General features: G+C 39.9%; 1 protein-coding gene across 2 annotated transcripts in view; it reads right to left on the reverse strand.

Moving 5' to 3' along the window:
- Positions 1–1776: 1776 nt before the first annotated feature.
- LOC122062971 (prolyl 4-hydroxylase 1-like) overlaps positions 1777–12524 on the reverse strand; it is a 107627-nt gene continuing 96879 nt past the window's right edge. The window contains exons 10-11 of one of the 2 annotated variants that reach the window (XM_042626636.1): positions 3052–3144; positions 1777–2017 (exon numbers count right to left, since the gene is read on the reverse strand). In XM_042626636.1, the coding sequence (XP_042482570.1) occupies positions 1907–2017; positions 3052–3144 (204 nt within the window). In that variant the 3' untranslated portion in view covers positions 1777–1906. The remainder of the gene's footprint in view (positions 2018–3051; positions 3145–12524) is intronic. The other variant, XM_042626637.1, reaches the window with a different exon arrangement.

The following is a 12524-nucleotide window of genomic DNA, read 5'->3' on the forward strand; positions in this document are numbered from 1 at the left end:
CCTTGACTTAAGCTCAGAAATTTCAGGGTCACACTGGCTCTCAGGGTCAAAATTTTCGGGTCGATACTTGTTCAGGATCAGGGCAGGTTTGGATAGTAACTTGCACCCCTAGTATTTACACATGTCCATAAGTTTCAGCCCAATCTAATCTACCATGTTCAAAAAATAGACAACCGATTATGGATTTATGGGTTGTTTATGTGGACTGCAAACAAGAAAATCATCTTTCATTATTATAAGCCATCTTTCATTAAATAAAGAAAAAACTGCTTAGAAGGCTATGATTATGATAACGATGGACGTGTGGTGTTGTGCATTGTAAAGGAACTATCTTCTTCAAACTCCCAATTATAAAATAGGAAGGAGGAACGCCGTCCGTCTAGCTTTCCCACGACCAGACACAACCCTTTTTTTTTTTTTTTCCAAGGGACAATGGCATCTTTCCACAGCACCCTTAGACATAGGGATTGTGTGTGAGGGAACACAAGACGGACACAGACAGCATTCTTTCTCACATAAAATATACAAATCTTGTGATTAGTAGAGAAGTATGGTCCGCCCTGGGTTTGGAAAGTGAACGTGAGAATCAGATCCACAACCCTAGTACAGAGGAAGGTTAGTTTCCTTTTCCGTGAATGGTTAATGTGAATGCCCAAGCGAGTCTAGGAGCAATGTTCCTCACTTGATAGAGCCCACCGTGGTCTCTAAAATGGAAAAATCAATATAAAACTGAGATGGTCAGTGAGGGCTTTAAGAGTGAATATTTTTATTTTTTAATTTCGAATCTATCTCATGATAAGAATTATATAATGGATGAGATATACCCAAGCAGATCTGGAGACAATATATTCAAGGAAACAACAAAAACCACCCACAACCAGAGATTTCAAAGGTTCTTCTAGCCTCTAGGCAACAAATCTAGGCATGCCTACATACAAGTACACAACAATAATAACCATATCCAAAATTTTATCCCAACTTAATGACATCAGCTATTTGGAGATTTCAAACAAAGACAACCATGAGAATCCATACAAAAAGATTTAAAGGTTATGGCTAATTATAATAATTATCGATTGACAACCTGACACACCACTATAAATCAGTTATGACTTGCAACAATAAACTATAATAAGATACTGACTGTCTTCCTGACGTACCATATTTCTCGGTTTCATGCGAAGAAATGCCGAGTGAGCTCTAAGTGCAAGGACCATGAGATTTGGCTTGCACATATAGGGGAGTATTAATGTATACATTGATGCTGCCCATCACTAACAATTCAAGCTTTTAGGTGAAACGGTAGTGAACAACACCAATTTCGAAATCATGGCTAGCCTGTTCAAACCATCAACCACATAAAAATAAAAAAAAGGCATGCCTCCCCGTGATTCAACTAAGTTCTACAATGTTGATTGACTGGTTGAGTTGAGCTCAGTTATGCAGCAGCTATTCTGCAACAGAAACAGCCTTACAAATGTGCCCATTATGTATCTCAAGGTTTCTCTGGTTAGAAGTGAAGGGAAGTTGAATTTATTGCTAAAAGTGGAGTAAAATGAAACAAAAGAAAAAGGAAGAAATTCAATTAAGTGTTTGGTTGGAAATAAGGTGATTGAAGAGTGGGAAGGGGAGTTGATTTTACTTCCCTTCTAATCCGACGGTCACGATGCAGTTTGCAAAAGTGTGTGCTTGAGTGTTTTTTTTTTTTTTTGGGGGGGGGGGGGGGTGGGGTGAGGGGGGATCTATTTTGGCTCACCACAATGATACAATGATAGCTAAAAATGAAACACTATTGCATTACTCATTATTGTTGCATGTACACATCAGAGGAGCCTATTTGAAATTAGACCTAGATATATATTTTATGATTGCTGTGAGGACAGGTAGGAAGAGAGGATATTTCGAATTAAAATGTGACTGATCCCTGCCTCATCCAAACTGTAGCTGACCACTTCTCTCCTCCCACTACTTCGCATCCTCCATGTTGGCTATACAGATCTCCCTCTCCATCTAGCCCCTGAAAAACACAAACAGAATCAAACTTGGACCCTAAAAAATGTTAAAAGCTCTTTCTATGTCCGTAAGAACAACTTGTCTTTTACCAGTGACAGTTTGAAATACAAGGGAAAAGGTGCAAGCCTCAAATCTGACACCCAAAATCAACAGTTTTGGATTTGTTCAGTTTGGCATGTAAAATGGCAGAAATCAGTTTATGCAAACTGCAGTCCTGATTATACCATCCCATAGCTGCATCCATTTTTACTGCATACGACTGTCCATATTTAACTAATACAAACAATTTTTTCTGAGATGTTTTTCCAAGCATGTACATGAATTCAATGAATCAGGGAAGAATCTATGTTCCGGTGTTGCACATGGAACCACATCATGAGGGAACATTTGAATAATGCCATGGATGACAGATTGACAGGTATGGTTCATGTAGATCCAAACCTGTCTGCAATTCTAGGAGGCCACTCGAAAAAATGCAGCACTCATCAATTTGATTAATTCAACTAAGCTGCTAACTCAGACAGGCCATCAGCATGGAAAAAAAAAGGGTTTTGTGGGGGGGGGGGACAGTGCACAAGGCTCCCTCAATTGCGGGGGCTGGGGAGGGCCATAATGCACACAACCTTACCCCACTTTGCAGAGAGGCTGTTTCTGACTTCAACTTACCACTAGGTCGCAAGAGCAACCTTACTGATGTACCGAGGTCCACCCTCTGGAATGTTAAGAAATGAGAACTCTTATCTTCTGAATGTTGTCACTTTGGCGCATATGTAGAATGCACCCTGGCAAATCAACGTCAATCTATTGCCTGGGATCATCAGTCATTCTAAATTTTGTAGTAGTACATCCACCAAGGGTATGATACATATTTACAGCTATGAATATGCTACTACCAAAATCCCAAACTACTTGATCAGTTTGCTTATGCATCTAGTCATATTTTCTACAATTTTAACAGTGAATTTTGGGAAGAGGGTCAAACCTCATTATTAACTTGAATTTAATTAGATAGAAAAAGGAAGAATAAAGAAAACAAACCGTGTTCCAGAACAGCACTGCATTTCCTTTGATTGGTTTTACACACAACCCTGTCACTGTCTTTTCCCCACAGGTACATTCCCCAGATCCAGCCTGTGATAATTTGTAATTTTTAAGCATACATAGAATGAACACCCAAAATGACCCTCTAAAATATAAGAAAAATCTCAACCCCCTCCCCCCAGGAAACACACACGGAGGAGCTAGGAAAAAACAAATTAATGTGCTCTTTCTGCATGGATGACAGGCCTAATAGAAAGTATGATGTGCCACAATCCTATTACATGCTGCTAACGTGTCAATTAGCAAGCAACAAATTTACACTTTATACACAGTTTCACACAAGCATACTGGCAAATTCTGCGCAGGATAACATTGTTAACTTCATCTGAAATATAATCCCCTTCAGAAAGTTTTGAACAATGCAAACACATTCTGTGTGGTAGATTTTGTCATTGAAGAAGAAGATATCCAGAAAGGAAGGGTAACCATATTGTGTCTTCATTCAATGACAGAATCACTAAAGCATCCATAGACAAGCACATACACGAGTTGGTGCAGACAAGCACATACACAAGAGTTGGTGCTTGTCCCAATCACTCCAATAAATTATCGAAGGAAAGACAATAATTCAAGATGACATTAGTAGAATTCATGGCCAGAAAGCAGTTTCTGATGGCCACATATAAATCGAGTATGATGATTAATCGGGAAACCAATACTACATCTTATGTTGTTACTTTAAATGAAATAAGTACACATATAAACAATACCCATGCATAGATGAGTACCATGGATTTATGCTGGTAATTGGATTTGGATCACAGCCTTAAGAGTGTGCTTATTGCAGAGACACTTCATGTCAAAACTCTTGTGTACAGTTTGATACCAGTAACTGCATTTAACTGTGCATTTAAACTTGAAGCAGAGAACCAGTATATAGGAAAGCCAAACAAACACTAGGAGACTCGTCAAAATTTTATTGAAGAGTACTAACATAGCATGCAAGGATTTGAGAATGGCCAGGAGATAGTGGCTCCAATAAGAAAAACAGAAAGTCAAAAATCATTTCAGCTAACAAAATAAAGCCTTTACGACACTCACTCGAGAAGTCCACCGTCAAGATCTTCTTTAAGTCGCTTATTTACTAATGTTCTATACACCAATGGGTGGGGGGACGTCAGTTTGAAACATCTGCTATGATAACTAGATCTTTATAATTTGAAGTTTCCTAATATTTTCCCATCATCAGCTATGTTATGCTTATTTTTTGTATACATATAAATACTTTTAACTGAAAATTTGAAGAACAATATGCAACCAAACCATTTTTCAGGCCTATATCTGCGGCATAACTCATATAAAATAATTAGTTCTAGCTGTTATTAATTCAATAATTATGATACTTTCTATAATATTTTAATCATTTGAGAAAATAATGGTAAGTTGGCACCTTGGCCGACTTTCTCATGTTTCGGAAGGTATATGCCTATAGCCTGGGTAAGGATACTGAAGAGGACTAGTGAGAGAAAGAAAAGAGGAGGTGGTGTGTGCAGTGTGGGACCCACTGAGACTGGTTTCCCACTCTGTTTTCTCTCAGCAGTCCTTTACAGTGACTGGAGAGGAGCCATTCCCATGAACCAAAATAATGAACATTGATAAGGCCATACATACCAGGTTCCAATCATAAATCAAAATTACCACCACAATATTTCCATAACCGTACTCTAGTAAGATTTAGTTGAGAATAAGAGATTTAGAGAATGATTTGACTTGTCAGTAATGACAGAGGTCTTTCGTATTTATAAGAGGATTACAATAGATCAAATAAGGGAAGTAGGGTAACGCTGACTAAGTATCCTATCTACAAGATTAACTACGGTAAATAGTAAAAAATAAAACTTAACCAAGGTAAGAATAAAACTAACTACGGTCATCTCAACACTCCCCCTCAAGTTGGTGCAAATATATCATACATGCCCAAATTGGAGACTAGAGGATGAAATGCCTTACAGTGAACAGCCTTGGTAGACACATCAGCTAACTGATTTGTAGTACTAACAAAGGGAATGCAAACATTACCTTGGTCAAGCTTCTCTTTGATGAAATGTCTATCAATCTCAATATACTTGGTCCTATCATGCTGAACAAAGTTGTGAGCGATGCTGCTGGCTGCCTTGTTATCACAATACAGACGCATAGGACCTTCAACATTAACTCGGAGATCACTCAGTAGGCAGGCTCTTGAGCTAAACCAACTCACAAATCCCTTGGGCCATTGCGTGATACTCAGCTTCAGCACTAGACCGAGATACCACAAATTGTTTCTTGCTACACCAAGTAACAAGTTTCACTCCAAGGAAAGTGCAATACCCAGAGTTAGATCGATGATCATCAATCGATACAGCCTAGTCAGCATCAGTAAATGCCTCAATCTTCAAGTGCCCCCTGATTAGAATACAAGATACCCTTTCTAAGAGCGGATTTCAAGGTGAGGTGTCCTGGGATCATGAAGAAAATGGCTAACAATACCCACAACAATACCGGTACACAGCATCAAGGTGAGGTGTCCTGGGTTCATGAAGAAAATGGCTAACAATACCCACAACATAAGCAATATCAGGCCTGGTGTGGGACAGGTAGATCAGAAGGCCAACAAGTCTTTGGTACTGCTCTTTATCAACAGAGTCACCCACTGCACTGCTTAGCTGGTGACTGACCTCCATAGGGGCATTCGTAGGCTTGCACCCAAGCATACCTATCTCACTAAGGAGATCCAAAACATACTTCTTTCGGGAAATGAAGATACCTCTCTTAGATCTGGCCGCTTCAATCCTAAGGAAATATGGAAGGGGTCCTAGATCCTAAGTCTCGAACTCTGCTGCTAGTAAGGCCTTAAGGTTGGAGATCTCCTCATCATTGTTACCAGTAACTACAATATCGTCAACATAGACAATCAGAGCAGTGACTTAGTTACCTTTCGCCTTTGTGAACAAGGTGTGATCAGCTTGACTCTGTCTATATTCATAGCTTATCATAGCTTTCATGAACTGGCCAAAGCATGTCCTAGGAGACTACTGGAGGTAGTACAACGAATTCTTCAACTTGCAGACACGTTCAGCACTAGAAGGAGTGGTAAAGCCAGGAGGAACATCTATATAAATTTCCTCCTCAACATCTCCATTCAAGAACGCATTCTTGACATCCAGTTGTTGGAGATTTCATCCCAGATTTGTAGTAATAGATAGCAATGCCCTAATATAGTTCATCTATACAGCTGGGGCAAAGGTTTCCTGGTAATCAATCCCATAGGTTTGGGTAAAGCCCTTATCCACCAATCGTACCTTGTACCGCTCAACTATCCCATCAGCCTTCTGTTAGGCCGTAAACACCCACTTGCACCCAACTAATTTCTTTCCCTGAAGAGGAAGAACAAGTTCCCAGGTACCATTTTTTTCCAATGCCAGTATTTCCTCAACTATTGTAGCTTTCCACTTTTGATCATTTATGGCTTCCTTCCAACCCTATGGAGTAGACACAAAAAACAACGAAAAAACAAAGGCCCTATAGGATGGGGAAAAGATGCATAGGAAACAAAATTGGAGATGGGTCTTTGGTATAGGAACGAACTCCTTTTCTAACCGCGATAGGAAGATCGTCCACTGTAGGAGCAAGAGGTATAATATCAAGTATGGGAGGCTATGAAGAAGTAACAGGTACAATATCAAGTATGGGAGAAGTATTACCTGATACTGGTGGATCCGATGGAGGTGCTTTAGAAGGGTATGGCCGGTTACCAGTGGTGTCTTTCTCCTTGGACCTTCAATTGTAAATGATCACATCTCTTACAGGATGATTTGGTGGCTCCCCCTGAGCGGGAGGCATACCTTGAATAGGAGACGTATCAATAAAAAAGGGAGGCTCTTCCTCAAGACTCTCCCCTGAAGAAGTGTCATGAAACACACCTCAGACTTATAAAAAGTGACATCCATGGTGATATACAGACGACGAGTAAGAGGGTGATAGCACTTATACCCCTTTTGAGAAGCAGAGTAACTAAGGAAAACACACTTTAGAGCCCGAGGATCAAGTTTAGACCTTGAAGTAGAGGAATTATGGGCAAAACAAACACATCCAAATAGCCGAGGAGGAAGACTAGAAACAATTGTAGGATCAACGAGAAAAAAAATAAGGGGCTTAAAGTTAAGTACACTGGAGGGCACCCGATTAATAAGGTGGACAACAGTAAGAACGACATCGCCCTAAAGATATTTAGAAACACTAGTAGCAAACATTAAAGCCCGAGCAACATCAATGAGATGACGATTCTTGCATTATGGAATCCCATTTTGTTCAGGGGTCCTAACACAAGACGTTTGGGAGAGAATGCCCTGAGAATTAAGGTATTCTTGAAACTCCCCATCTATATACTCAGTGCCATTATCACTACGAAGGGCTCGTATAGTGCCATCAAACTGGGTATGAAGCATGGCATGGAAAGATTTAAAACAAGAGAAAGCATTAGACTTACTATGCAACAAATATACCCATGTTAGACGAGTACAATTATCAATAAAAGTAATAAACCAATGAAAGCCATTCCAATCAATTGTCTGAGAAGGACCTCATAAATTTGAATGAATAATAGAAAAAGGAATATCACTTTTATTTTCAGTAGGAAAGTAAGAGGTGCATGTATTAGCAAACTTATATTCATCACACTTTAGTTGGTCCAAACCACAATGTTTAACTAAAGTAGGAAACATGCGACATAAAATATGAAAAAAAGGATGTCCCAGACGATGGTGCCACTGGTGGAGTTGAGAGAGAGAGAGTTGTCAGAAGGGAGAGTATGCACTGCCACAGGAGGCACAACTGGTGGGGAATCCAAGTAGTAGAGCCCATCACGGACCTAACCATACCTAATCGTTGCACCCGTCACCAGATCCTAAAAAAGTAGTGGGTAGAAAAAAAGTGAACAGAACAATTCAACTCCTTAGTTAAGCGATAGATGGAAACAAGGTTAGCACATAATTTAGGGACATGCAATACAGATGGAAGAGAAACTATAGAGGTACAAGAAACAAAACCTTTACGAGAAATGGGGGACAAGGAAGCGTCAGCCACACATACCTTATCCCGATCAGAACAAGGAATCTAGGTATGGAAGACCTCAGAGCTACTTGTCATGTGATCGGTAGCACCCGAATCAAGTAACTACATAGGAGAATGAGAAGAAGAAACAAGGAAACTACTTGTTTCAGCAAGGTTGGACACAGGTGAAGGAGCAGGAGAAGTGCTTAATTGTATCATTAGTTGCTTGAGGGCAGCCATTTGATCCAGAGAGAACGGTGCAGTACTGGAGGCATTGTCAATAGACTTAGACAGATGGGCCTGGGGGCCTTGTTTTCCAGTTTAGCTATTACGCCCACCCTTGGGATGACCATGAAGCTTCTAGCATATTTCCCAAGTATGTCGAGGGCAACCACAATAATCACACTGAACAGTTTTCCGAGGAGGCGTAGAACCCATAGATGGGGTTTCTGCAGTTGGAGTAGCCAATACTGTAGACTGGGTAGGAACTGTAGAGGGTAGCATAACAGAGCGACAATGATCCTCAGATAGAGCCAAGTTATATGCCTGGAGAAGAGTAGAAAAAGTCTCACGACTCTGTACCCTGATTTGATCATATTCGGGGTTGAGACATGTCAGAAAGTTGTATACCCTTTCTATTTCAGGCTCCGTCTGAAGTGTACCAGCATTAGTAGGGCAGGCCATAGAGACTGGATAATAGAAATCCAACTGTTGCCAGAGGCTGTATAAGGTGGAATAATATGCAAAGAGAACCCTTTTGAGTGGTGGAACGAACAGTACGCCGAATCTCATAGATTTGTGCATAGTTCCCTCCCTGAGAATAGATTTGCTTCACTGCATCCCAGAGATTCTTAGCAGAGCTGAATAAGACAAAGCTTAGACTAATAGTAAGGTGTATAGAAGTTATTAGAGAGGACATAATAATGGCATCATTGGCTAACCAGATGTCAGCAGCGGTAGGATCAGTCGATTGAGGAGTGTCTCCAGTGAGAAAACTAGAGAAGTTGGTCCCACGAATAGTACGAAAACAGGCACAAGACCACGTGAGGTAGTTCTAACCTTTAAGTTTAATGGGTCCAGGACGAAGAGTGGTTTAAGTAGTTGAACAACGTCCATCAGGGGCTTTAGTAGGTACCACAATATCCTTGACATCATTACTTAGAGTAGTTATAGCTCAACGGAGAGAGAAAGCACACAGGGAAAGAGAGCACGACAGCAACAGGTGCAAGCACAAGCAGGTGCAGGCGAGCACAACGAAAGGCAGGCAGCATAGGCGAGAAGGCAGCGACAGCAGGGGATGGCAGCAGCAGGTAGGTGCAGTGCAGCCAGGCGATGGGAACAGCAGCGTGAGAGGCGTAGCAAAGGCAGTGATAAAAGGAGCAACAACGTTGGTAGGCAACGGCGAGGCACAAGAAGCAGCGGGGTGCAGATAGCGACAAGGTGCAGGGAGTCGGTGGCAGCGGATGTACGCGTGATGAGTTAAGGTTAGGTTTGCATGGAACGGGGTTTAGTCCACCATGCTAGACTAGGAGACGAGGGCTCCCAAGGGTGGAGAAGAAAAAAAAAAAAAAGGAAAAAGTACTTCTAGGGGTTTTGGCTCTGATACGAATTTGAGAATCAGAGATTTAGAGAATGATTTGACTTGTTAGTAATGATAGAGGTTTTTTCTTATTTATAAGAAGATTAGAATAGATCAAATAAGGGAAGTAGGTTAACGTTGACTAAGCGTCCCTATCTCTAAGATACGCTGACTAAACGTCCCTATCTACAAGATTTACTATGGTAAATAGTAAAAAATAAAATTAAACAAGGTAAGAAGAATAAAACTAACTACGGTCATCTCAACAGATTTTCTATTGGTAAATTTCAGTAGAAATATGTCCATATGTACCATGACATTATCTAACATTGTGTCATTATTTGCATTTGTCAGAGGTATATTTCCCTACTGCGTGTTTCTTGTATTCTTGTTTTGAGGAGGCAGTCATCATTTAATGATTTTTTCCCCATCTCTTATATTCTTTTCCATTTTTCATCTCTTTCTCTGGCCACCATTCTAGACAAAGCTAGGTATCTCCCTGCATAAGTCACGCTCTCTTTAGCATTTAATGGTCTTTCTAGGCCCATCATTTCAAAACCCATTGCTTATTCATCATCCTTCTTATTTTAAAATGCTTATGGCTACAGAATTCCCCATCCCTTCCCCTTTAAACAAGTAAAAGGGTGAGGACCAATATAAACTGTCCATCATAAAGGGGACCCTTGAATTGGTCATTCACATGGTATTCAAAATCCATATCTGCTCTATGGCTTACTGTGTATTGACTCTTACCCTAGGCTGCAGAGATGAATGTTATGACAATGGCTATATGATTTAGAGAATTACATTTTTAAATATTTCTAGATATTTTATATGTTTGCTGTCAGAAAAGGCCAATGCCAACATGTATGTTAACACATATGATTCTGATGTAGTACATGGAAAATATAAATATAAAAGTTATTAATCAAATATAAATATACAGTATTAGCTTGAAAAAGGTTCTAGACTAAACCATTTTTTTTTTTCTTTTTGAAAATTTAAGTTCATTAGAAGCTTTTGATATGAAGATGCAGATGCTCAGAATCTCAGCAACTTCCTAGAGTTTAATTGACACAGTGGAGTTCCACACCAACTTGAGAATCCGTGTAGTGGAGAATGATGCGGCTTGACAGATATGTCAAAGACCATTTTTATTTATAAAATAGATCTGTAGTAACAAATACGGTAAGTACCACAAAGCTAGGTAGTACATGTACACACATATATGATGTGGTGTACTTCTCATATCCTTAACACTCCCCCTCAAGTTGGTGCATAGTTATCTTTCATGCCCAACTTGCATACAATAGGATGATACACTTTTTCAAGTTATACAATAGGATGATACACTTTTTCAAGTTAAAACCTTCGTAAAAACATCAGCTAGCGGATTTTCAGATGTGACAAACGGAATACAAATGGGGAGCCTTGTTTAAGCTTCTTTTTGATGAAGTGTTTGTCTATCTCAATATTCTTAGTTCTGTTATGATGAATTGGATTATGAGCTATATGCTCTGATACCATGTTCGCTACCGTTTCACCTAAAATTGACTGTTAGAGAAGGGCAGCATCAATGTATACATCAACACTTACTGCCGAAGAAAGAAGAAAACCAAAGAGGCTGTAGTGCCTAATGACTTTAAGGAAGATGGGCTTCTTTAAGCCTGCTGGCATGGGCCTTTAAGTTAGTGAGGTTTTCTAGCCCTAGGCATGGGCTTAGCTTTGGTTGTTTATTCTTTTATTTTAAAGACTCATTACCTAGCATAATGGGTTTCCTTCTTGTGTTATGTTTCCTATTGGCCATGCAAGCGTAGCTCGATAGTATTCTTACATAGCTAGGGACTCATTCTTTTTTTATATCAAATCTTGTAGCCTATTCTACGCAACCAACAAATTATTCAATGAAAATGGCTATTGCCATGTTGCTGATGTGCAAAGAGCTGCTGTGAGACTCAGTTGAGAGTGAGAAACTCTTTGGATTGGTGGGATTCTGATCTGGACCTATTGATATGAAATAAAAGTTCTTATCCTCTTCTCTATTTACTGTTTTCTTCCCCCAAGTGTTATTTCATCCATTGTTATTGGTGTTTGCTGAGATTTATCTAACTAGGGTCTGCAAGGGTTCATCATCAGTTTTATTGCTGTTTGTAATCTGTTCATACTGGGGGTTAAAACACAGCCAAGGACCACCACCAAAGAGCCGGCAGCAGCCCTGTTTGGGCCCCTTTTGGCTGGGGTCGACTTACATTATTGGGAGGAAACTGACCAGCAGATTATCTCCTCAATTTGAGGCAATAAAGATCCCATCCTTAGTGACATTCGACCAGGATGTCAGACCTGATCAGGTCTGCTGCTGATCTTCTGATACAAAAGTTCACCCAAAATCTGAGTTTTGGATTTGATACTATAATCTGAATGTCAAAACATCGTAGTACTTTGGGGTTTACTTATTCTAATAGTTTATGAACATTGGCCAGAACCTGACCTTCATCATATAAGGTTGACTCTGACCCTATTGTTGATCTAAATTCTGTGATAGTGTTTTCTTGAGATCCTGTTAAAAGGGGTGCGAATTCTGAAGTTAGGGTTCATCTATCTACCTCCACCGTTATTGCTTTGAGTCTATGCAATTAATCTAACTGTTATCTTCCAAGGACCACAGAAATCGAACTTCATTTTTTGTTGAAGCAAGTAGTCATCATTAGAATATTTTATAACACCAAGCAAGCAGTTCGTTGTCAATTAAATCCCCCAAACAGAGTTTTCCTCACACCACCAACTCATCCTTATCCCAACT

Source organism: Macadamia integrifolia, unplaced genomic scaffold (assembly GCF_013358625.1).
Source record: "Macadamia integrifolia cultivar HAES 741 unplaced genomic scaffold, SCU_Mint_v3 scaffold1150, whole genome shotgun sequence".
NCBI lineage: Eukaryota > Viridiplantae > Streptophyta > Magnoliopsida > Proteales > Proteaceae > Macadamia > Macadamia integrifolia.